General features: G+C 43.1%; 1 protein-coding gene across 1 annotated transcript; it reads right to left on the bottom strand.

Moving 5' to 3' along the window:
• Positions 1-1462: 1462 nt before the first annotated feature.
• LOC132154375 (tripartite motif-containing protein 16-like) lies at positions 1463-19482 on the bottom strand. Its single transcript, XM_059562901.1, has 6 exons — positions 18875-19482; positions 13209-13304; positions 12896-13129; positions 2623-2782; positions 2435-2482; positions 1463-2187 (listed from the first exon to the last, which is right to left on the bottom strand). Exons 1-6 carry the CDS (start codon positions 19445-19447, stop codon positions 1625-1627), a joined length of 1674 nt encoding a protein of 557 aa, XP_059418884.1. The 5' UTR covers positions 19448-19482; the 3' UTR covers positions 1463-1624.
• Between the last annotated feature and the right edge of the window lie 3251 nt (positions 19483-22733).

Here is a 22733-nt window from a genome sequence, read left to right as displayed (position 1 = left end):
AAATCGCACAGAAATCACACAGTGTATGCCCGGCCTTACGAGCACTTCCCGACCTCCCGATCATTTTTAAACATGTCTACATTGTAATACCTATGTCAGATATTTATAAACCATATACAAGAACATACACACACACACTAGGGTGACCAGACATCCCGGTTTCCTGTTGCTGAAAAAAAACGCGTACGTGTAGGAAACGGTCAAGGCTCATATCAATATATTATATGCAGTTATGAGAGAGGGAGAGCAGTTATATTAGGTGCGTTCGACTTGAAGCAGAGCTGCACAGAATGATCACTTATGACATCAAAGTACCGCGAGAGCGATTCGAATGCATTGGATATAGGCTTGTTTGATTAGCACCTTGCCTCGCCTGAAATGTAGGCGAGAGTAGGCGGCTGCAGTAAGGGGAGGGGTCAAAAAGACCTTTAAAGTCGGACACTTCCTGAATCTCGCTGTTTTGTCACCCGGAAACGTCAGCAATGGAGGAGATCACGTTCGCGTTTTTTATTGCAGATAAACTAATACCACTGTTTTGTCATCATGTGCAGATCACGTCCATAGTATTTTTTCCAAACTTTGCAAGTCAAAGCTGTTTTGTAGCAAACATTCTTCAGAATTGCTTCCCTTGTTTTAAGCCAGACCCTGACACTTCTCAGATGAAACCACACAAAGATGAGGCATAATGGCTAAACAGTCCATTTAGATATGTAAGTGTGCTGTATATATTTAATGGATTGATTTATTAATTCACACAAATATACAATAGAATAAAGTGAAAATTACAACAAGGAAGAAGTCTAATTAAGAGAAAAATAAAATAAACGCATGCCTTAATTCTAAACTTCACTAGGAGTGTTTTGTTTTTGTTTAGTTCGCATTTAAATATAAATGAATAAATGGGTAATCTAATTCTTAGAATAAATAGAAAATGTATCAGTTGACATTCTCAGCCAATGAGCATGAAGCTGATCATGCTTTTGATCAGCGCAGTCGGTGGAGAGCAACTGTGCGCGACTGCTCAATCCAACACAGCTGCCTCGCCGTCGCGAGAGTTTTTTGGCATGACATCAGAGCAAGGCGGACGTAACTTGTACACTTTTCTAACCGGCATGCATCTCGTGGTGATCACCAGTGATCGGTTCTGCGCAAATTTTGCTCATCTCAAACAAGCCTTATGTGTGCTCTCTTATCGCTCTCGCGGTACTTTAATGTCATACAGTGATCCTTCCGTGTGTGCAGCTGTGCTTCAAGTCGAACACGTCTATCAACTTCGTGCGATTGCTTCCGGAATTTGCTGGTCGTAAAAATCGTGTCGTATATCATCTCGTCCATACGATTTTCAGATAAACTCACTCGTGACGTGTGCATAGACATACGAACTTCCGACCATCCGAATTCGCACCGTGTACACCCGCCTTTAGAGCTAAACTCTGCAGCACTTTGGACCTCCAGGGCAAGATTTGAGGAACCCTGTGATATGTTATTTCAGTGACAGAAGTTCAGGTGCAGTAATAATATAACAAAGAGAAAAGAAGAGACTCTTTTGCATCTCACAATCATTGATTTATCATGTTGCTCAAAGAATTATGGACAGAATCTTCCTACACTCTGTTCTTATTCATCAACACATTTTCACTGATGATTTATAATCTATCCAAAACCCAGGATAGAGCGGCTGAGTGAATGTGGACTGGACTGTGTGGATGAGGCTCATTGTGTCAGAGACACTGTAGAAGGACAGAGTTCCTGCACTGTGATCCACAAACACTCCTATTCTCCTGACAATATCATCATCATCATCAAACACTCCTATTCTCCTGCTGATGGGAATCACAGGGAGAACAGTCTCTATGTTATTGTGTCTGAATGAGCAACTGGATGGAGAGCAGAACAAACTCCAGGACTGATCATTACGTCCAAACACACACTCATTGCCCAATCCCTTCCTGCTGATGCTCTTATATGACACTGATATACACACACCGTGATTCCCACTCCACTCCAACTCCCAGTAACAGCGTTCACACACACTCTCTCTACACAACACCTGAGACCACTGATCAAATCTGTCTGGATGATCAGGATATGGCTGCTTTTTGCCAGTGTTTGTAATCGCTCGATTCCTTTCAGACAGACGGAGCCATTTATTCACTGTGTTCAGATCCAGACTGAGCTGATGGGAATCTGATGGAGATAAAAAATTAAAAATATATATATTATTCCTAATCAGAATTAGGAATCTGTTAGATCTTTTCATGTAGAGAACTCTTCATGTTCAATGTACAGTATAATCAGTATATCAGTACAGATGACCAGATATCTGTGCAAATCATCATTTACATCATCAGTTATAAAACTCTTCTTTCAACTTCTACAGGAAGAACATTAAGACACTCAGAGAGCTTTTCTGCTGGTTTTCTTACTGACTTACATTGTAGGAAGTCCTTCCTGATCCTGGGAACAATGTTGGTGAATGTGACTGTGGAAATCAACAGAAATGAACAGTGTGATTCTCATGATCCTGTATCTATTCCTAACACATTTCTAATATGATATTCTCCATGATATGAGATGATGATGGACTGGTTTCTGAGAGCAGATGAATCTCCAGGACTTTACCTCTGTCTGAGATCTTATTGAGGTGCTCTTTGCAGAAATCCTCCAGTTTGTCTCTCAGCTGATGGACAGATTCTCTCAGAGCATCAGAAGAGACGAGATAACTGAAGAGATCTTCATTTACATCTGTAGATTCAGGAGGTGCTGAGAGAGACTGGAAACTCTTAAAAAAAAAAACCCGGAAATCAAAACTCATCAGATCAACACTTCATCCAGTAACCTGCACTAATATCAGATTTTGCTTCTCTTGTTGACTTGACTGATCTTTAGTAAAATACCTTAATCCAGCACTTTCACAGCATCAGCTTCATTCTTTTCATATTTTATATGTCATAATAGAGCTACAGATTCGAGTATTTGCCAGTTATACTATATGTGGACTTTCTAGGAAATAGTTTGGATGCTAAAATATCTGCTAAGAATCGTCTCTAGGTTACATATGTAACCCTAGTTCCTCGAGGGAACGAGACGCTGTGTCAAATGCGCTTTGGGGAACGCGCCCAGCGTGAGCAACTCTGAATATTGTGTGTAATCAGTCCAATGGAAGAGCGTGACGTCACAGGTGGGGTGACGTAAGCGACCAGGAAGCTATAAAAGCACGTGCCGCGCAGCTGGCGTCAGCTTCGAGTACCAGCAAGTGCCGGCAGGGGTGCCGGGGGTATGTCTCCGAGACACAGCGTCTCGTTCCCTCGAGGAACTAGGGTTACATACTTAACCTAGAGACGTTCCTCTTCAGGAACTCGAGCTGCGTCAAATGCGCTTTGGGGAACGAGTATCAACGCCGCCAGACTACCAAACCCCTGCCTAGTGTGTATCCGAAGAGCACAGCTTAGGACGAGAGGACAGAAGCGCCTGGAGTGACTGGCATGTCTAGGCCATAGAATTTAACAAATGTAGAAGGCGTGGACCACCCCGCAGCATTGCAGATGTCCAGCATGGATACACCTGCTAGGAAGGCCTTGGAGGCCGCTATACCCAGAGTAGAGTGAGCCTTGGCTCCCAACAGCGGGGGACGACCAGAGGACTCATAGGTGGCGTTGATAGCCTCGACTATCCAACGACTAAAAGTCTGCTTAGAAGCAGGAGAACCCCTCTTGGGGGGACCGTAGCATACAAGCAATTGGTCCGTTTCTCTCCACAGGGCAGCTCTGTGGACATATGTGTCCAGCGCTCGAACTGGACACATACAATTTAGCTTCGCTTGGTCGGGCTCCCGAAAGGGAGGAGGGCAGAAGGCCTGCAGCACTACAGGTCGTGGTGTAACAGAGGGAACCTTAGGAACATATCCCGCTCGAGGGTATATGAACGCTTTGGTCATGCCAGGTTCAATCAAAAAAAAGTGGGGGCCACAGAGAGGGCCTGAAGATCTCCTACTCTCCGTAGAGAGGTAATAGCCAACAGAAAGGAGGTTTTAAGCGTAAGATGTCTGTCTGAAATATCTTGAATAGGTTCAAATGGGGGTTTGCACATTGCCTCTAACACCACAACCAAGTCCCACGGGGGAATACGGGACCGTACTGGAGGTCTCAGCCTCAGTGCACCGCGGAGGAAACGTGTAACTAGGGGGTGTCTTCCCAAAGACTGGCCATCGAGAAGGACGTGGTAGGCCGCAATGCCTGCCACGTAGACCTTCAGCATGGAGTGGGTCAACCCTGCAGAGAGTCTAGCCTGAAGAAACTCCAGAACTGTACCCTCAGGGGTCACACCCACAGCTTCCACAACTCCGGGCGAGGGTGAATTATCATACCCTGCACCTGTGAGAGTAGGTCTGCCCTGATCGGTATCTCCTACGGAGAGCCGTTGAGGAGCGAGACTAGATCTGCGAACCATACTCGGCCCGGCCAGAACGACGGATCCCGTCCCGGCGTACTCTCGCCAGAACTCCCGGGAGCAGAGCAATAGGGGGAAAGGTGTACAGACGAAGCCTCAGCCAGGTCTGTACCATAGCGTCCAGTCCCAGAGGAGCTGGATGAACTAGAGGGAACCAAAGGGGACATTGTGATGTCTCTTGAGTCGCAAATAGGTCTACTTGAGCCCTGTCAAATACTCTCCATATCTGCTTCATCACCTCTGGGTGAAGTCTCCATTCCCCGGGCCTCGGCTCCTGCCTCGACAGTATGTCTGCTCCCACATTTAGTTTCCCAGGAATATATACTGCTCTTAATGAGAGGAGTTTGCTCTGGGACCACACCAGGATCTGGTGCGCCAGCTTGTACAAAGGGCGCGAACGCAGACCTCCCTGGTGGTTGATGTAAGAGACCACCGATGTGTTGTCGGTGCGCACCAACACATGGTGACCCCTTAGGTCTGGGAGGAAGTGCTTCAGTGCACGATAAACTGCTAGCATTTCTAGACAATTTATATGCCATGTAAGATGGCGACCACTCCACAGACCACGATCTCTGAAATTGTTTGACAGTGAGTGACTGGCCTACTCTGACTCTCTCGACTGAGATGAGGATCGACTCGATACAAGCAGGGGACAATCGTGCCTGCATTGCGGTCGAATCCCATACTACGCCTAGATAGGTGGTTCTCTGAACCGGAGAAAGCACACTCTTCCTGGTGTTCAGTCTCAAACCCAGCTCCCCCATATGTGCGAGAACGACTGAGCTAACTGACTGAGCTAAAATCAACCAATCGTCAATGTAGTTGAGAATGCGAATGCCCTGCATGCGCAGGGGGACCAGAGCCGCGTCTACACATTTTGTGAACGTGCAGGGTGAGAGTGCAAGGCCGAAGGGAAGTACTCGATATTGGTAAGCTTCACCCCCAAAGCGAACCTCAGAAACTTCCTGTGTTGTGGAAGGATGCATATGTGGAAGTATGCATCTTTGAGATCTATTGGGACAAACCAGTCCTCGGACCTGATCTGAGCTACAACATGCTTGATTGTGAGCATTCTGAACTTCAATCTCATAACTGAATGATTTAAGACCCTCAAGTCTATAATCGGACGCCGCCCCCCATCCTTCTTTGGAACTATGAAATACTGGCTGTAAAATCCGGACTCCCTGTCCTGAGGAGGGACCACCTCGATGGCCTCCTTCTCTAATAGGGTTTTCACTTCCTGTTCCATAACTAGACCCTGCCTGGGGCCGACTATCGTCGGGATGACCCCGTTGAATATTGGCGGCGCGGAGACGAACTGAATACGGTAGCCTTTTTCTACTGTGTGCAGGACCCATTGAGAAACATTTGGCAGTAGTTTCCATGCTGCTAAATAATCTACTAAGGGAATCAGTCTCTCGAGACTGACTTCTGGTGGAAGAGGCCCCCGCAGGGGCGGCGAGCGTCTCAGCCCCGCTACGCGCACGGGCGGAAAATACTGAGACCGATGCTCGCTGGGGACCGCTGCGCCCTGGAACACTGGCAGGGTTGGCAGACCGGCCCCCAGACGGGCACCGTGTACTGCGGTGTGTACCGCTCTACCCCAGCAGAGGCTGCCCTCTGAAACCCTGGGTTTTTGGCGTCAGGGTTTCTTGGCCGAGGACATCTTAGCTTCAATAACTGCCCTCAGATCTTGTTTAGGCTTAGAAGACCTCGGCCGAGAGCGTCGCTGGGACTCTCTGTTTTTGGGCCTCGCGGTACGAGGAGCTAGGGTGCGGCTGGGGCATCTCCCGCCCAGATGCCCAGAAGGAGCGACGAGGGAGGAACTTATGGAACGCCACCGCTTGTTTGCGGGCCTCCTGAAACCTGTCGACGACAGAATTGACTGCGTCGCCGAACAGGCCAGTAGGCTGAATTGGGGCGTCCATGAGGCAGACCCTGTCCCGCTCTTTCATATCGGACAGGGTCAACCATAAGAGCTTCTCCGCGGCCTCCATCGCTGCCATGGACCGCCCAATCGCTCGGGCCTTGGTGGTGCGGAGGGAGAGATCAGCGGTCCTTCTTAGCTCTGAAATATCATGGGACTTGATCTCCTCTCCCTCGTCTAGCTCTTTAAGCAGGTCGGCTTGGTACGCCTGTAACACCGCCATGGTGTGCAGACAAGCAGCAGCCTGACCTGCAGCCGCATACCCTTTGCCCACCAAAACCGATGTTGTTCTGAGGGGCTTTGAGGGCATCCATCCCCACCACATTTCCATAATAATCAGATGAGGGGATGTAGAGGCGGGAAATCGGGGCCGAGAATGGGCGTTTCCACGACCTGGCGATCTCTTCATGCAGGTCGGGAAAGAAAGGAATGCCCCGGCTGGGAGGTGGCTGACTCGCGCGCAGGAAGCGTTCATCGAGCTTGCTTCGCTGCGGTTCGGTTGTCTTTTCGGCGGGCCAATCAATGCTTAACTTGGCCACCGCTCGAGTAACCACCTCCAAGTGCTCCTCATATTGCGGCGAGTGGGTTGGCGAATCCCTGTCTACCGACTCCACATCAACCTCCTCGGAGGAAGAGAGGCGGAGCATCGACCCCTTTCCCTGAGTGGAAGGAACCACAGAGCGTGCTTCCGACTCTAGGGATTGGGTGCCGGATCTGGCAGAAGCGGAAGGAGAGAGTCTCCATTTCCTCCACCAAATCCACTTGCGAACCCCATGAGTGCAGCCGCCGTTCTGCCTCGGCAGAAGCGGGACCAGCACCGCGAGGAAAGCTGGCAAAGGCCCCCTCCTCGAAGAGGGCCCTCCGGGAACGAAGCAGCCGCACTGACATTCGCACACAGTGCGGACAGTCGGCCCCCTCGAGAGCCGACTCAGCATGCCTCGCTCCCAGGCAAACCACGCATAGGCTGTGTGTATCCCCACCCGTTATATATCGCGGGCAGGGAGGAACACACAACCTATAAAGCGATTTGGAATCGCCATCAAAATGCTTAACCTTCGCCTTGCTCTTTGGCATGTCTAGGAGCTCTAACTGGACAGACAACAGTAAATAAGACTCACAAGACAGACAATTGACATTCACACACAGAGCGCTTGCTGAAAGATGCGAAGCTGACGCCAGCTGCGCGGCACGTGCTTTTATAGCTTCCTGGGCGCTTACGTCACCCCGCCTGTGACGTCACGCTCTTCCATTGGACTGATTACACACAATATTCAGAGTTGCTCATGCTGGGCGCATTCCCCAAAGCGCATTTGACGCAGCTCGAGTTCCAGAAGAGGAAATAAATGTCCATCTAACAGCTCAAGCACATCTATGGATTCACATTGTAGGTCTTACAGTGCTCGTTGACTTTGCTTAGTACTCACAGGGATGCGCATCACACAAACATGCCAAATACATATATATATAAAAAAGGATAACAATGTAAAAGAATATTATTGTGTAGGCTACATAAATATAAAAGTGTAATGATGGATAGTCATTGCGTGTATTAGAATTAGGGTACCCATTTGCAATTCAGCCTATTACTACTTATAATGATGAATGAAATTGGCTAATTAATTGAACAATCATGCCAATACACACACATATATATTAACTGACTCATCGCGTGGAGCTATCTGAAAGCCTGCATCCAACGCAGATGACTCAAAGATTGACTGGCCACTTAACAGCAAAACATCACTCGTTGAACTCTTTTAATTAGAACCAAAGCTTTAATGAAAAAAAATAAATACATTTCTATTAATAATAATAACTAATATTCTTCCTCTTTGGGCTCGCAGGCGGGAAGCACCACGGCAAAGGAGGGTAAAGGAGCAGAGGAGCGCAGTGTGGACATGGATCAGGTGGACAGAGAAGAGCCGGTAGAAGGAGGAGTTATTGCAAGAGATGTTGCAGTTGTAATGCGCTTAACTGAATCAGCGAGCCTTCCCACGCTGTCTGCGATGCGTCCGAGGGGCAGCAGCAACATCTCCAAGCGGCTCAAGTGAGTGTTCACATGCCGCATACTCTAATGGAGTGCACCCAATTCCCTCTGCAGCATATTGAAGCTGTCCTGCTGGAGTGTAAGGAATGGGTAGTCTTCATGCCTGACGTTCTCGTGTCGTGCTATATGTCGCCTCGCCTCTCCCCTTAAACTAGATGGTTGTTCCACTGTTACTTCTCCATCCGAAACGTCCCTCTCCTCCTGCCTACTGGGTCCAGCCGAACAATCTTCAGCCAGCAGAGCTGAATGAAATTTCATGTTTATATATTTTATGACTTTTGATAAATAAAATATTTTTGTGCTTGAAATTTGTGTACATTTTCACATTATCATTTCATTAACTTGGACGCCCACCTCTAAGCCCCCAAACCCTTCAATGATTCAGCACTGAGGGTAGAGGCAGTGATGTCCTCCGCTGGCGTTAGGTCTGGAGTGACTGTAGGTGGCCCTCCTCCCGTGGCCACCTGCTGTCTTTTATTAGCAGCAAGCTTTTGTTTTCCCCGTCGCCTGACATCATTGTACTTTTTTCAGCATTGTAAAGCCGTTCTTCTGATGCCAGAAGACGAGGACACAATCACTGCTTTAACTTCGTGCACGAGCAGATCGGTTTCTTTGCTTGAGAAGTGTTCAGCTTTTCCACCAACAAGTGCCGCCATGTAAATAGTGATCCGCCATGGCACGAGCGCATCTCCCTATTATAGGGAATGGGAGATAACACTCTGATTGGTTTATTGAACGTTACACCCATTGCTTATTAAGAGAATAAGGACAACCCATTCCAAAAATGCGCCCCGGCGCACAGACCGTTTTTCTGTCATTATAATAGCAACAGTGGATTTGGACACGCCCTGCGTGCCCCTGGGCCGTGCGCTTTACACTTTGAGTTTAGATTGTTAAAATAGGGCCCACGGTCAAGTTTTGTTTGGTTTCAATACATTGAAGAATTGCTCAGACACTATGCAAATGCAAAATCAAGCTATAGAAGCTGTTGATTCCTGCATATTTTTTTATTTATTTTTTTTTGCTTGCAAATAAAGAAAAGACTACTGCTATTTGTAACTAATCCACCCGACCACCGGAATGAGCCCTCACCAGAATACTAATCTTGCTCACTGCCTCACCAGCAGCAGCAGGCTTCAGCAGGATGGGGGTATTGGTCCTTGTATCGCCTATAAAGGCATCAACAACGTCACAGTGAAGTACAGGTATCCATTGCCTTTACATATTGTAAGGCGTGGGGTTTAACTGCCTGTGGGTTGATGTGAATAGACAATGGACTTGAACATTTCAACGGCTAGTAACTTTTTACTGAGCAAAGTCCTTGAACTGGGGAGGAGAGCAACACTAGTCTCCGTTCCTGCCACAGTCCTTTCTCTTTTTTCTTGCATTTTCCTTCACATTACAAGATCAGAGGATGCAAGACCAAAATAAAAGTCCTTGGCAAAAACATGAATATTAAACAAATAACTTCACAATATCAAGGATGTCAAGACAGTCCTCTCTCATCTTCAGGAGCATCAACTTTATGTCAGACTAGAGAAATGTGAGTTTCAAAACAAAACATTTTTTTTCTGGGCTACATAATTACCCTTTATAGTGGAGGTTGATGCCTCTGATTATGGAATAGGAGCTGTTCTCTCACAACTTCACGGTTATCCCTGATAAGCTCCATCCCTGTGCCTTTTTCTGCTGTAAATTAAGCAATGCTGAGAAAACTGTAATGTAGGCAACAAGGTACTACTCTCCATTAAGGTAGCTTTTGATAAATGACACAACTACAGAGAATGATCTATTCATCTTTTTCAGGTTATAAATGATCACAAGAACCTGGAATACATCAAACAGTAAAGCGGCTGCTCTATCATGCCGACATGGCCCTCAACATGACAAATGAAAGTGAAAGTCATGACATCTGCCAAGTATGGTAACCCATACTCAGAATTGGTGCTCTGCATTTAACACATCCAAGTGCACACACACAGCAATGAGCAGTGAACACACACCTGGAGCAGTGAACACACACACACAGCTATAGATCCAGTGCCCGGGGAGCAACTGGGGGTTCAGTGTCTTGCTCAAGGGCACTTCAGCCATGAGTATTGAGGGTGGTAGTTAGCACTGTTCATTCACCCCCCCCCCCCCCCCCACAGCCCCCCTGTCTTTTAGTTCCTGTATATGCCTGTTGATGATTAAATTTTAAATTAGATTAAAATGTGAAGAATTCTCCCGCATCTCCTCGCTCCTTTCCAGTGTAACGTGACAGAACAGCAGACCATTAAAGTTGATCTGGGCTGAGGATTTCCTGCTGCCGATCCAGCAGGGGGGATGGCTGGAGGACTATGTGGAGGAGTTCTTGAGCATGATACATCTGGTGAGTTGGAGCGATTCCATGGTTTATGCGTGCTTCCAGATGGGACTAAAAGATGACAATCGGTTTAGTATTTTGACTCCTGACAATTGCTGCAGACCCATGGCAGATTTTGTTAATAGCGCATTAGAGATGAATGGTTCCAAGTTCCTAGTAGTTGTGGAAGAATCCTATCCTCCTCCCATCATTACATTTATATAGTGCTTTTCTAGGCACTCAAAGCACTTTACATTGTCAGGGGGGTATCTCCTCATCCACCACCAGTGTGCAGCATCCACCTGGATGATGATCCAGAACGCCCCGCACACACACACACACACACACACACTTAGCTTACTGGTGGAGAGGAGACAGAGTGATGAAGCCAATCAGCGGATATGGGGATTGTTAGGAGGCCATGATGGTCAAGAGGCCAGTGAGTGAATTTAGCCAGGATGCCGGGGTCACACCTCTACTCTTTTCGAAAGACATCCTGGGATTTTTTTTAATGACCACAGAGAGTCAGGACCTCGGTTTAACGTCTCATCCGAAGGACGGTGCTTGTTGACAGTATAGTGTCCCCATCACTACACTGGGGCGCTAGGACCCACACAGACCACAGGGTGAGCGCCCCCTGCTGGCCTCACTAGCACCTCTTCCAGAAGCAACCTAGTTTTCTCAGGAGGTCTCCCATCCAAGAAGCTTAGCTTCAGTGGGAAACCGGTCTTGGGCTCCAGGGTGATATGGCTTAATATACAGAACGGTAATAATGCATATATTCCATGGATATGCATGTTCATTTATAGAAAAGTTTGTCTATAAATTTAATGGAGAAGTGTCCTTTATGTCCTTAATGGGCATTATGTGGTTAGTTTGGGTTGTAAGGACAGTCTGATCTGGATACTGTGTCCTTGCTGCTATAGTAGCAATGGGTCTGTTGTGCTGTGGACAGCATAATCATATTTAATATTTCCACATAATCTCTCTCAGTCATTCATTCACAACCTACAGGTCTATTTCTTTGCAACCTGTTAGTTTCTGAAATGTGTGAGAGAGATACGGCTGAGCAAGCTTGTTTATATTTACATGTTAAGTGTGTGCGACAAAATTAACATTTCTAGACAAGAGCTTTAATGAAGGCTACTATTAAACATCTACATGGAATACTGAATATAGTGTATATTGGATTGAATATTTGCTATTTGGCCCATAATACATGATTTCACCAAAAATATTATTTTACTAGTATAAATTGTAAAAGAAAAATACATAATAATAATAAATAATAATAAATCACTGAGTGACAATGTGCAAATCAGTGTTGGGGGTAATGCAATATAAGTAGGATTATATGTATAAATTACATAATCATATTACCTTTTTTCAAGTAACTTTGAAAGTAACACATTACTTTAAAATTTACATTTTTACAAAGTTACTTTTTCCAATAAAAAATTCCAGTTACTTTGTTTTTTCATGTATTGATTGACATGTTGAGAGGAATTAGGAGTGAGGGCAGATGCGTTGTGTGCTGTGTGAACATGATGTTACTGTAGTTCTAGACTAAATGTCAACATGCATTTACTCATCTCACTCACACAAAAACAGATTCAGCATCAGTATATCAAACGCAGAATATTATGCAAGCCTGTGATAATTAAATGTTAATGCAAAAATGATTTATGTAAAAAGTAACACAAAAATAATGAAATGCAATTAGTAGAAAAGTAGAATTATTAGTATTTCTTGGTGTCTTGGTGTGACCATTGACTGAAACACAATTTCAGTAATTATGCATAAAAGTAAATAAGGGGTAATTGTACTCTTACTGTCACTGACTTAAATTAATTAAATTAATTGTGATTTCACTGCAAACAACACACAAAACTGCTGCAAATATTGCCATAATAAATATTTAAGAAAAACCACCACAAATTCAGACATGTAAGGCTGCAAAAGTCCCTGAAAACCTGATGAGACTCATTACTGTTATTCAGCCTCACTTCATGTTTGGGGTTTTCAAGGTCAGATTCATCAATATGTTATAGGCAAATAAAAACAGAATAAATAAAATATAATACAAGCCCAAGCCCACTATGATCCTGTTCTTCTAGATCTGTGTTACCTGCAGGAACTGGATGTGATCCTGTGTGTGTGAAAGCTGCTCCAGCTCAGCGTCTCTCCTCCTCAGATCATTGATCTCCTGCTCCAGTCGCTCCAGTCGTTCTTCAGCTCGACTCACTGCAGTCTTTTCCTGATCTCTGATCAGTCGTATCAGCTCAGAGCGGCTTCTCTCAATGGAGCGGATGAGCTCAGTAAAGATCCTCTCACTGTCCTCCACTGCTGTCTGTGCAGAGCGCTGTTAGGACACACAGTGATTCAGCTTCAGTGAGTCTGAACTGAGACCGAGACAAACTTCTCTTCTTCTCCAGACTCACCTTATGAGACTCCACAGTCTCTCTCAGCTGCTGGAGATCTTTCTCTCTCTGCTGGATTCTCTGCTGGAACGACTTCTGCGTCTCCTTCAGCTGCTTCTGCAAGACAAACAGATGATCGTCAGTCTCACAGAAAAACTACTGGCTCTAAATCATCATGTGAACAGATGAATCCAGTAAAAGAAAAAAGAACTGAGAACTATTGGCTGTAGGTTAAAACTCCAGAACATTTACCATCTTTGTACATTAATTAAAATGAAGATTAAGGTCTGTTTCATAATACAAGCATAAGTATCATAAAAATTAAAATGACACAGACGTAGAGCTTCACACTGACAGTTCTGTGTTCTATACAATTAAGATTAGCCTCTACTTAGAAAATGATCTATTGGATCACTACACTGAGTATTAACTAGATCATCATGAAATCTAATTTACATAAAGACGAGCATCACATTTACAACCCCTCAAAAAAGATGATTAATCTACACAGAACCAAGGCAAAACAAACTCCAAATTGAAGCTATAAATGACTGAAATCATCTGGATTCAGAAAGTGTTTGTGTGTCTGTGTAAGGGAAACAGGTCAATTTAGCTCAAAGGGAATCAAGGGAATTTGAACAGAATCACTGTTTTACAGCTGATCACTGAGACGGCCAGCGATTCATTGAACGAGCCGTTTAACATCAACTCTGCAATGGATATTAATATCCAAAGTATAGTGAAAACATTATTAATTAACACAGTAACAAGATCAGCAGTTTAAGACATTACCTTGTAAGCATGAAACACTATGACTTTCATGAACTATGAAACACTTTCAATATGAATAAGGCTTTTTTAGATAAATGAGATAAAAAGACATATAAACTATTCTAACACATATGCACACGCACTCACACATTCACACAAGTTGCAGGAAGAGAGAAAGAATGAGTTTAAGTGTGAAATCCCAAGTTAACAGCAATATGTGAAAGGAGAATCTCATTGATTGGGAATCTGATCTAGCGAGCGAACTGCCCCTTCTCCTCTCTCCACTGGTCCCGTCCAGCCCTCCTGTTTCTGATCCAGTTTCTGATTCTCCAGTGCCTGCCTTGGTCTGGCGTCGACCATCCTGCGCCTCGGGACTCCACTCCTCTGGTTTCGCCTCATCCCTCCGTCTCCGTTAGGCTCCTTCATCCCCTCGGCTCCACCTGAGTCCTCTGTCGCTTCAGTCTCCGGCTCCGCCTAGGACCTCCGGATCCTCCCCGTCACCCTGGTTCTTCGGCTCTCCGTCTCTGCCTCAGACTCCTCCACCACCTGCTCAGCTGCCGTTGGTCAGCCCCCTAGAGTCAGCGGCCATTCCTCCTCCAAGGCTCCTCCCTCCATCGGCTCCACCATGGGCCGCTGTTATGGCTCTTCCCTGGCTCCTCCCTCCATCGTCTCCCTGGTTTCAATCTGCTGGCCCCCACCCGGGTGTCTGTCCTCCTCCTGAGCCTCCTCCCTAGTTCCCACCCATTCTCTCCCCATGTTGTTTCCACAGTGCAAGGTTGCATCTACCGGGAGGGGGGAGTAATGCCCCTGGACTCATTATGTTGTGTTTTCTCTCCATGTGTTCCATGTCCCATGTTGATTGTCTCATTCCATGCACATGTGTTGAGTAATTATCCCTAGAATTTAAGTTAATGTCTCTCCTCTGTCAGGTCTGCATTGTCCATACATGTGATATTTCTTGGACCTATGGTGGATTACCCTTGTGTTTCAAGAAATTAAAAGATTGTTTATTGTGCTCCTTGTCTCCTCGTTCCTGAAGAATTGACCGAAGGTGAGTAGGCAACTATTGTATCTGTTAGTCTTCTTCTTTCGCTTTAGAAGTCTATGGCAGGCAAAAGAATTTGTATGGTGAAATGCTGTAAAATTTGGAACATCAATAGAGGACAGTCTGAAAATTAACCACACCAAATTTGGAGTCTCTAACTCAAACCCTCTAGCACCTCAACTTGTCCAAATATGGACTCACATTTGTGTTAATAACTTTTGAACTGTAAAGGCTAGAAACAGTGATCTGAGGTTACCTGTGTAACCCCTCTGGTCGTAACCACCCCATTCTTGTTCCGAGTGGGACTCAAACCTGAGTCTCCAGCATGAGAGACAGGCGCTCTAACAAGGACACTAAAGCACTTGAGTTCAGGGGAGTGAGGTTTACCTGTACAGCACTTACCAGCTGGCCTCCGTAACATCTACACAGTTTCAGCACAGTGCCACCTACTGGGCCAGAAATATGAAACATTTTTGCTTATAACAGTTTGGCCAAAAATCACAAGATCTCTGCATTCAGAGTAGCATGCAGAGTCAAGTGGTACCCAATTTTCCAGGTCGTCCAATTAAAAACATAACAATTTAAAAAAGTTATATTTTACAAATGCATTGGTATATTGTTACAAAACTTTGCATGTGTCTTTGGCACCATGCCCTGAAAGTACTCAAAAAGATTCCTTGAGTCATGCCAGGAACATTGATACCAATTATGCCATAACTGGCCAAAGTTCCTTTTTTCTTTTTTTTGAAAACTTACTTTAAAAAAAAATGTGACGTGATATACAGCCAAGTATGGTAACCCATACTCAGAATTTGTGCTCTGCATATCCTGTTGTTAAGTGATGACGTAATAAGCGCTGTTTCCGGGTCCAAGCCTCATCTCGCTTCACTTGAGAATACGACCTCAGCAGCCGTTTATGAGCACTGCTTATTCATATTAATAATTTAAGCTAAACGCTTTCAAACTTACGATATACACTACAGTATCCGTGCTCACAGCGTCTCAAACACAAATAATTTCTTCATATATTTTTTTTATATTTATATTTTCATTGTCTGGCTATCTGGGACTTCGGCATGGAGTTAAAGGTTAAGATTAAGGCTGTCGCGATATACCGGTATTGACGATAACCGTGATATTCAAATAAACAATTATCGATATCGTGTTAATTTAGTGTATGACGATATACCGGTATTAGTGATAACCACAATATTTAAAATGAACAGTTCTCTTATGATAACACCACATGGAAATACTCCATCATCAGTACCTGGTTGAGTGCCCAGGTGGCAGTATTGTGCCTTAACTCTGACACCTGCCACACAAGAAGAAGACGCAGCGCTCACAGATACTCCGAGGAGAGCTGTGTTCATCAGAGTGATTTGTTATTATTTTACTAGTCATAGTATGGGAAACGTTATATTAAACTGTTAACAGAGGTTTTCTGTGTTCATATATTTGAGTAAAGGGTGATTATTTTAATAAGTACCGCGTTTTCTTTATTGTCTTATTTTCAATCAATATGGCCTGTGCGTAGTAACACTTTATTTATTTATTTGTTCAAACATATTAACAGTTACACGATTAAAACTGATCTTGAAAAACTGTGTGACCACATTGCTACATTAAACTCTGTAAAATGTTAAGTTGTCGCAGTGCCATGCTCTTAATGCCCCATCTGTGGTCATTCTTCAATGAGGTTCATTAGTTAACATTAGTTAATTACATTAGTTAACATATATAAATAACGTAAATAATAATGAACAATATCTCCACTGCATTTATAAATCTTAGTTCATGTTAATTTCAGCATTTACTAATGCATTGTTAAAATCACAAGTTGTGTTTGTAAACATTAATTGTTCATTGTTCATTTATGTTCGTTAATACATTAATGTTAACAAATGGCATCTTATTGTAAAGTGTTACCATTAATATTTATTCATCATACTGTTGAACTTGACAGTATTTTCTCTCTTGTTATTTCATAGGAGCTGCAAAGAAGACGGAGAAAGCCAGAGTCTTGTGCCCTGCGTTTATCAGTATAAATATTATGCTCATTGGGTGAAAAAGAAAAACTCAAAAAATTAACAAAGTAAAAAATTATTTGACTGATATCTTCCTCACCCCAAGGTTTCTATAGATATCACGATATATCGACATCGTGAATTCTTATGGCCACAATAACCGTGATATGAAAAATCGAATATCGTGACAGCCCTAGTTAAGATTATAACTTTTTCGCTAGTATTCTATAACATTGTGAGTTTATATTAGCACCTTTTGTTGTTTTCTCGTGGTAACTGATAGAGCGTTTGGACATGGAAGCGCTGCTATGTGACGTCAGACTTAACAAGCGAATAACCCATCCAAAGTGCACCCACACACACCATGAGCACACACCCAGAGCAGTGGGCCTTGCTCAAGGGCACCACAGTCGTAATATACTCTCTAACTCTCTAATCTTTAGGCCACGACTTCCCACTCTTCTTAGAACTGTAGGTCAAATTTTTTACAAATTCAACCCAAATTATCTTCAGACCATGCTGGCAAAAGTAATGAGCTTTGCATTGATAGGCAAAATGGTTTAATTTACCGCATTAACAAATTTAATGGCATGGTGCCAAACTGCATCTGAGAAGCTTTGACATAGTGACACCAAACATTATTTGTGTCATTGTCACCTCATACTGACCACACCACATCAATTTGATAACAGCGCCACCTATTGGTCAAAATTGATCATATTATCTAATCATATTACTAATGTTTGAAGTTTGAGTAAAATCACCCTATTTAATTACTCAATTTCGTGTTTAGCCTGACCCTCCCTGCCATGCCTGCTCCTCATTCTGCCTCTGTTGTGTTTGGTCTTTAATTGCTTCTTGCAGCTATATTTTAGAATTGCTTTTGTACAAAATGGCTTCAGTGACTACTTCTTTTAAACTACATGAATTATTTTCTCTCTCATCATGTGTAATTTGCAATTTATAAAAAAACAAAAAAATGTTAAACCTAAGCTCAAAACCCAGCATAATACAAAAATAAATAAATTAGCAATTTTCTACAATTCTACAGTAATACCTTTTTTAAATATATCCTTAAATGAAATATAATCAATTACATTGCCATCTATGTGAAAGGAGACAAATTATGATTTTTTTCTGTAATGTAAACATGGACTATATTGCATTTAATTGTAAACTGTAGAAGGCTGTCTTTTTTGTTAAAGATTATTGTATAATGCTATCTGTTTACCAAAACAATTTTTTCTATCTGAAGAATATATCTAAATTACAACCTATGCTCTCAGTGTCAAATGCAGAAACGTCAGTTAATGCATTCATGACCTCAAGGTTAGATTATTGTAATGCTTTATTGGGTGAACAAACGTAAACTAGTCCAAATGCAGCAGCAAGAGTTCTTACTAGAACCAGGAAGTATGACCATATTAGCCCGGTCCTGTCAACACTGCACTGGCTCCCTATCAAACATCGTATAGATTTTAAAATATTGCTTATTACTTATAAAGCTGACTTTAGCTGGAAAAGGACTCTGTTTTTGTATTCTTGAATTATTGACAATCTATTTTCATGTTTGACTCCATAAAGCTGCTTTGACACAATCAGTACAAGGGTGGCTCGACTTGACCTGTTGCTAGTGTTTTTTTAGGTAATTATTTTGAGTGATAAAGTTTGTTTGTTAATTTGAAAACCTCTGCTAGTGTTATGGAAGAATGGAAGAAACATGTATTTAATGTTTTGGTAGATTTGATCTATTTTGATTGTGAAATTGAAACTGCTGTGCCAAGATGAAAGTTAAAACAGGTTTAAGTGTCAGCAATATTTCATCAGTGTCTAGTGTTAAATACCTGTTTCTCTGTCCTCTGTGCTGCTGCTGATACAGTCTTGTGGTTTTTATGTTCATCCATCGTACACAGCACACATATAAACTTCTGATCAGTGCGACAGAAAACCTCAAGGAGCTTCTCGTGTTTCTGGCAGATCATCTCCTGCAGTCGTCCAGTGGCTTCAATCATTTTGTGTCTCTTTCCTCTGAAAAAGCTCTCATGTTGTTCAAGGTGACTCTGACAGTAAGATTCCTGACACATCAGACAGGACTTGATGGCTTTGTATTTTCTTACAGTACAGACGTCACACTGCACATCTCCAGCTCCAGCAGGAACAGCACTTTGGAGTTTGGTGTTCTTCAGTTTCTCCACCAGTTCAGCAAACAGCAGGTTCTTAAATAAAGCAGGTCTTGGACTGAAGATCTGTCTGCACTGAGGACATCTGTAGACTCTCTTCTGATCCTCCTGATCCCAGCAGTCTGTAATACAGATCTTACAGTAACTGTGTCCACACTGGATGGTCACTGGATCCTTCAGGAGATCCAGACACACCGGACACAAGAACTCATCCTGAGAAAATCTGGCTTTTGCCATTTTACTGCATGAATACAGAGACACAAACACACAACCACAACAGCTCGACTACACGTAAGTTTTTTCCCCCCAGAACTGATAAGCTGAAATAGTTTCCTGCTGTGTGGTTGTGTGATGTGTGTAAAACTGGAGTGTCTGTGGGACAGTTTACTCATTTCCGCTCCAGCTGAGTTTAGTTTGAACACATCCGGCTGTTATTAAAGTAAGTGCAAAGAGTTAAGTTGTTGATTCATTTGTTGACTATAGTTGATTCAGGTGTGTTTAATTAGAGATCAAACTAAACTCTGTGAGAAAGTGACTCTCCTGGTCTAGGAATGTGGAACACCAGGGGAACACTGGGGCTCCAGAATAACATTTAAGACCAGTTACCTGTTTTTTATTTATGATAATACATGTTGTGTGTCTTGGAAATGCACATTTGACAGGAGCTTGAGTTGACAGTAGCAGTAGCTTTTGACAGTAGCTGTAGCTTGATTTCGGATACAGAAGTAAATTTATTTCCATTAACACAAAAAGAGTAGCGTTTAATTTTAGCAACTAATTTTTTCATATTCTTACTGAGAAATCTATTCTACTTAAATTAACCACAGGTCTTCTATGGTATAGTATGTATAGCTCATGAAGACCACAGTTAAAAAAACACATGACGCATATGACACCTCACTACCACGGTAAAAAGCAACAATACGGTTTCTATGGTATCTAGATGACTTTATGGTATTTAGTCTATAAACACATTTGTGAAGTATAAGTACAAATGCACAAAACTGCAAGTTTATAACAAAACTCTCTGTAATTTGGCCCATTTTCCATTATTACCACCTTAATACATTCAAAAGACCTACATGTCTACAATGATAATATAATAAAATTCTATATGAATATCCTGCATTTCTGTGTTTCCCTGAAATAACTTTCTTCATTCATCTGTGTTGGCTGAGATAAACATTGGTAAAGTAAAAGATATTTAAAATGAGTATTTTGCTAGACCATAAGACTGTGTATCAAGCCATGGTATTGTATTTTATACACCTTAGAAAATGCCAGCTTAATAGAGAAAACAGCACTTTCTGTGATAGGAACAATTCCATAGAGGGTAGATATGCTTTGTGGAAGTGTCACATTATTCAGAACAGAAAGTGGCTGTAAGTAGCTGACTAATGAATAACTGGATTCAGCCCAATGTTAAACATGCTGCAGACAACAACATTGAACAGCATTTCTCATGTCAAGCCATTTTAATTCACATTACATTTACATTTACATTTAGTCTTTTAGCAGACGCTTTTATCCAAAGCGACTTACAAATGAGGACAGTGGAAGCAATCAAAAACAACAAAAAGAGCAATGATATATAATGGCGCTTTTCCATTACCAGTACCAGCTCGACTCAACTCGGCTCGGCTCGCTTTTCGCTCCGTTTTCCATTGCAGATAGTACCTCCACAATATTACCTTGTTGTCATAGCGACGCTGCAGGAAACTGCCGTGACGTAATCTTCTACGCGACACACACCTGCTACCCACACACACAGGACAATGGAGGAAATCGAGTGCATGTTGTTTTTGATCCTCGGGATGTGGCTGTTTCTCACAGCAAGAAGACAAACGTTTCAGGAGAGGCTTAGGGCAGCAAAACGAAACACTGCTGAAAAAAACAGGAGTGTAATGATGACGCAGTGAATAGTGACGATTCTCTCTGACCAATCAGCAGTCTGCTGTGTTTTCACGTCACATTATAGTATCGCCTCAGCTTGCCTCAGCTCGCTTGGAACCTCGCCGGAGGTGGTACGAAAAAAAGTACCTGGAAGTCGGTACAGGTACAACCCGAATTCCGGAAAAGTTGGGACGTTTTTTAAATTTGAATAAAATGAAAACTAAAAGACTTTCAAATCACATGAGCCAATATTTTATTCACAATAGAACATAGATAACATGGCAAATGTTTAAACTGAGAAAGTTTACAATTTTATGCACAAAATGAGCTCATTTCAATTTTGATTTCTGCTACAGGTCTCAAAATAGTTGGGACGGGGCATGTTTACCATGGTGTAGCATCTCCTTTTCTTTTCAAAACAGTTTGAAGATGTCTGGGCATTGAGGCTATGAGTTGCTGGAGTTTTGCTGTTGGAATTTGGTCCCATTCTTGCCTTACATAGATTTCCAGCTGCTGAAGAGTTCGTGGTCATCTTTGAGGTATTTTTCGTTTAATGATGCGCCAAATGTTCTCTATAGGTGAAAGATCTGGACTGCAGGCAGGCCAGGTTAGCACCCGGACTCTTCTACGACGAAGCCATGCTGTTGTTATAGCTGCAGTATGTGGTTTTGCATTGTCCTGCTGAAATAAACAAGGCCTTCCCTGAAATAGACGTTGTTTGGAGGGAAGCATATGTTGCTCTAAAACCTTTATATACCTTTCAGCATTCACAGAGCCTTCCAAAACATGCAAGCTGCCCATACCGTATGCACTTATGCACCCCCATACCATCAGAGATGCTGGCTTTTGAACTGAACGCTGATAACATGCTGGAAGGTCTCCCTCCTCTTTAGCCCGGAGGACACGGCGTCCGTGATTTCCAACAAGAATGTCAAATTTGGACTCGTCTGACCATAAAACACTATTCCACTTTGAAATAGTCCATTTTAAATGAGCCTTGGCCCACAGGACACGACGGCGCTTCTGGACCATGTTCACATATGGCTTCCTTTTTGCATGATAGAGCTTTAGTTGGCATCTGCTGATGGCACGGCGGATTGTGTTTACCGACAGTGGTTTCTGAAAGTATTCCTGGGCCCATTTAGTAATGTCATTGACACAATCATGCCGATGAGTGATGCAGTGTCGTCTGAGAGCCCGAAGACCACGGGCATCCAATAAAGGTCTCCGGCCTTGTCCCTTACGCACAGAGATTTCTCCAGTTTCTCTGAATCTTTTGATGATGTTATGCACTGTAGATGATGAGATTTGCAAAGCCTTTGCAATTTGACGTTGAGGAACATTGTTTTTAAAGTTTTCCACAATTTTTTTACGCAGTCTTTCACAGATTGGAGAGCCTCTGCCCATCTTTACTTCTGAGAGACTCTGCTTCTCTAAGACAAAGCTTTTATAGCTAATCATGTTACAGACCTGATATCAATTAACTTAATTAATCACTAGATGTTATCCCAGCTGAATCTTTTCAAAACTGCTTGCTTTTTTAGCCATTTGTTGCCCCCGTGCCAACTTTTTTGAGACCTGTAGCAGGCATTAAATTTTAAATGAGCTAATTAAGTGGATAAAAGTGTAA

The sequence above is a fragment of the Carassius carassius genome, chromosome 12 (assembly GCF_963082965.1).
Source record: "Carassius carassius chromosome 12, fCarCar2.1, whole genome shotgun sequence".
NCBI classification, from domain to species: domain Eukaryota; kingdom Metazoa; phylum Chordata; class Actinopteri; order Cypriniformes; family Cyprinidae; genus Carassius; species Carassius carassius.
Note: the sequence above shows the minus strand (reverse complement) of the source record. Positions and strands in the feature narration are given on the sequence as shown.

Excerpts from the sequence above, each read along its gene's own strand:
- LOC132154375 (XM_059562901.1), bottom strand. The coding sequence starts at position 19,447 with ATGGCAAAAGCCAGATTTTCTCAGGATGAGTTCTTGTGTCCGGTGTGT. Across the intron at positions 13,305-18,874 it reads CACAGAGGACAGAGAAACAG|AAGCAGCTGAAGGAGACGCA; the intron begins GTATTTAACACT and ends TTTGTCTTGCAG. Across the intron at positions 2,188-2,434 it reads CAGGAAGGACTTCCTACAAT|ATTCCCATCAGCTCAGTCTG; the intron begins GTAAGTCAGTAA and ends TATCTCCATCAG.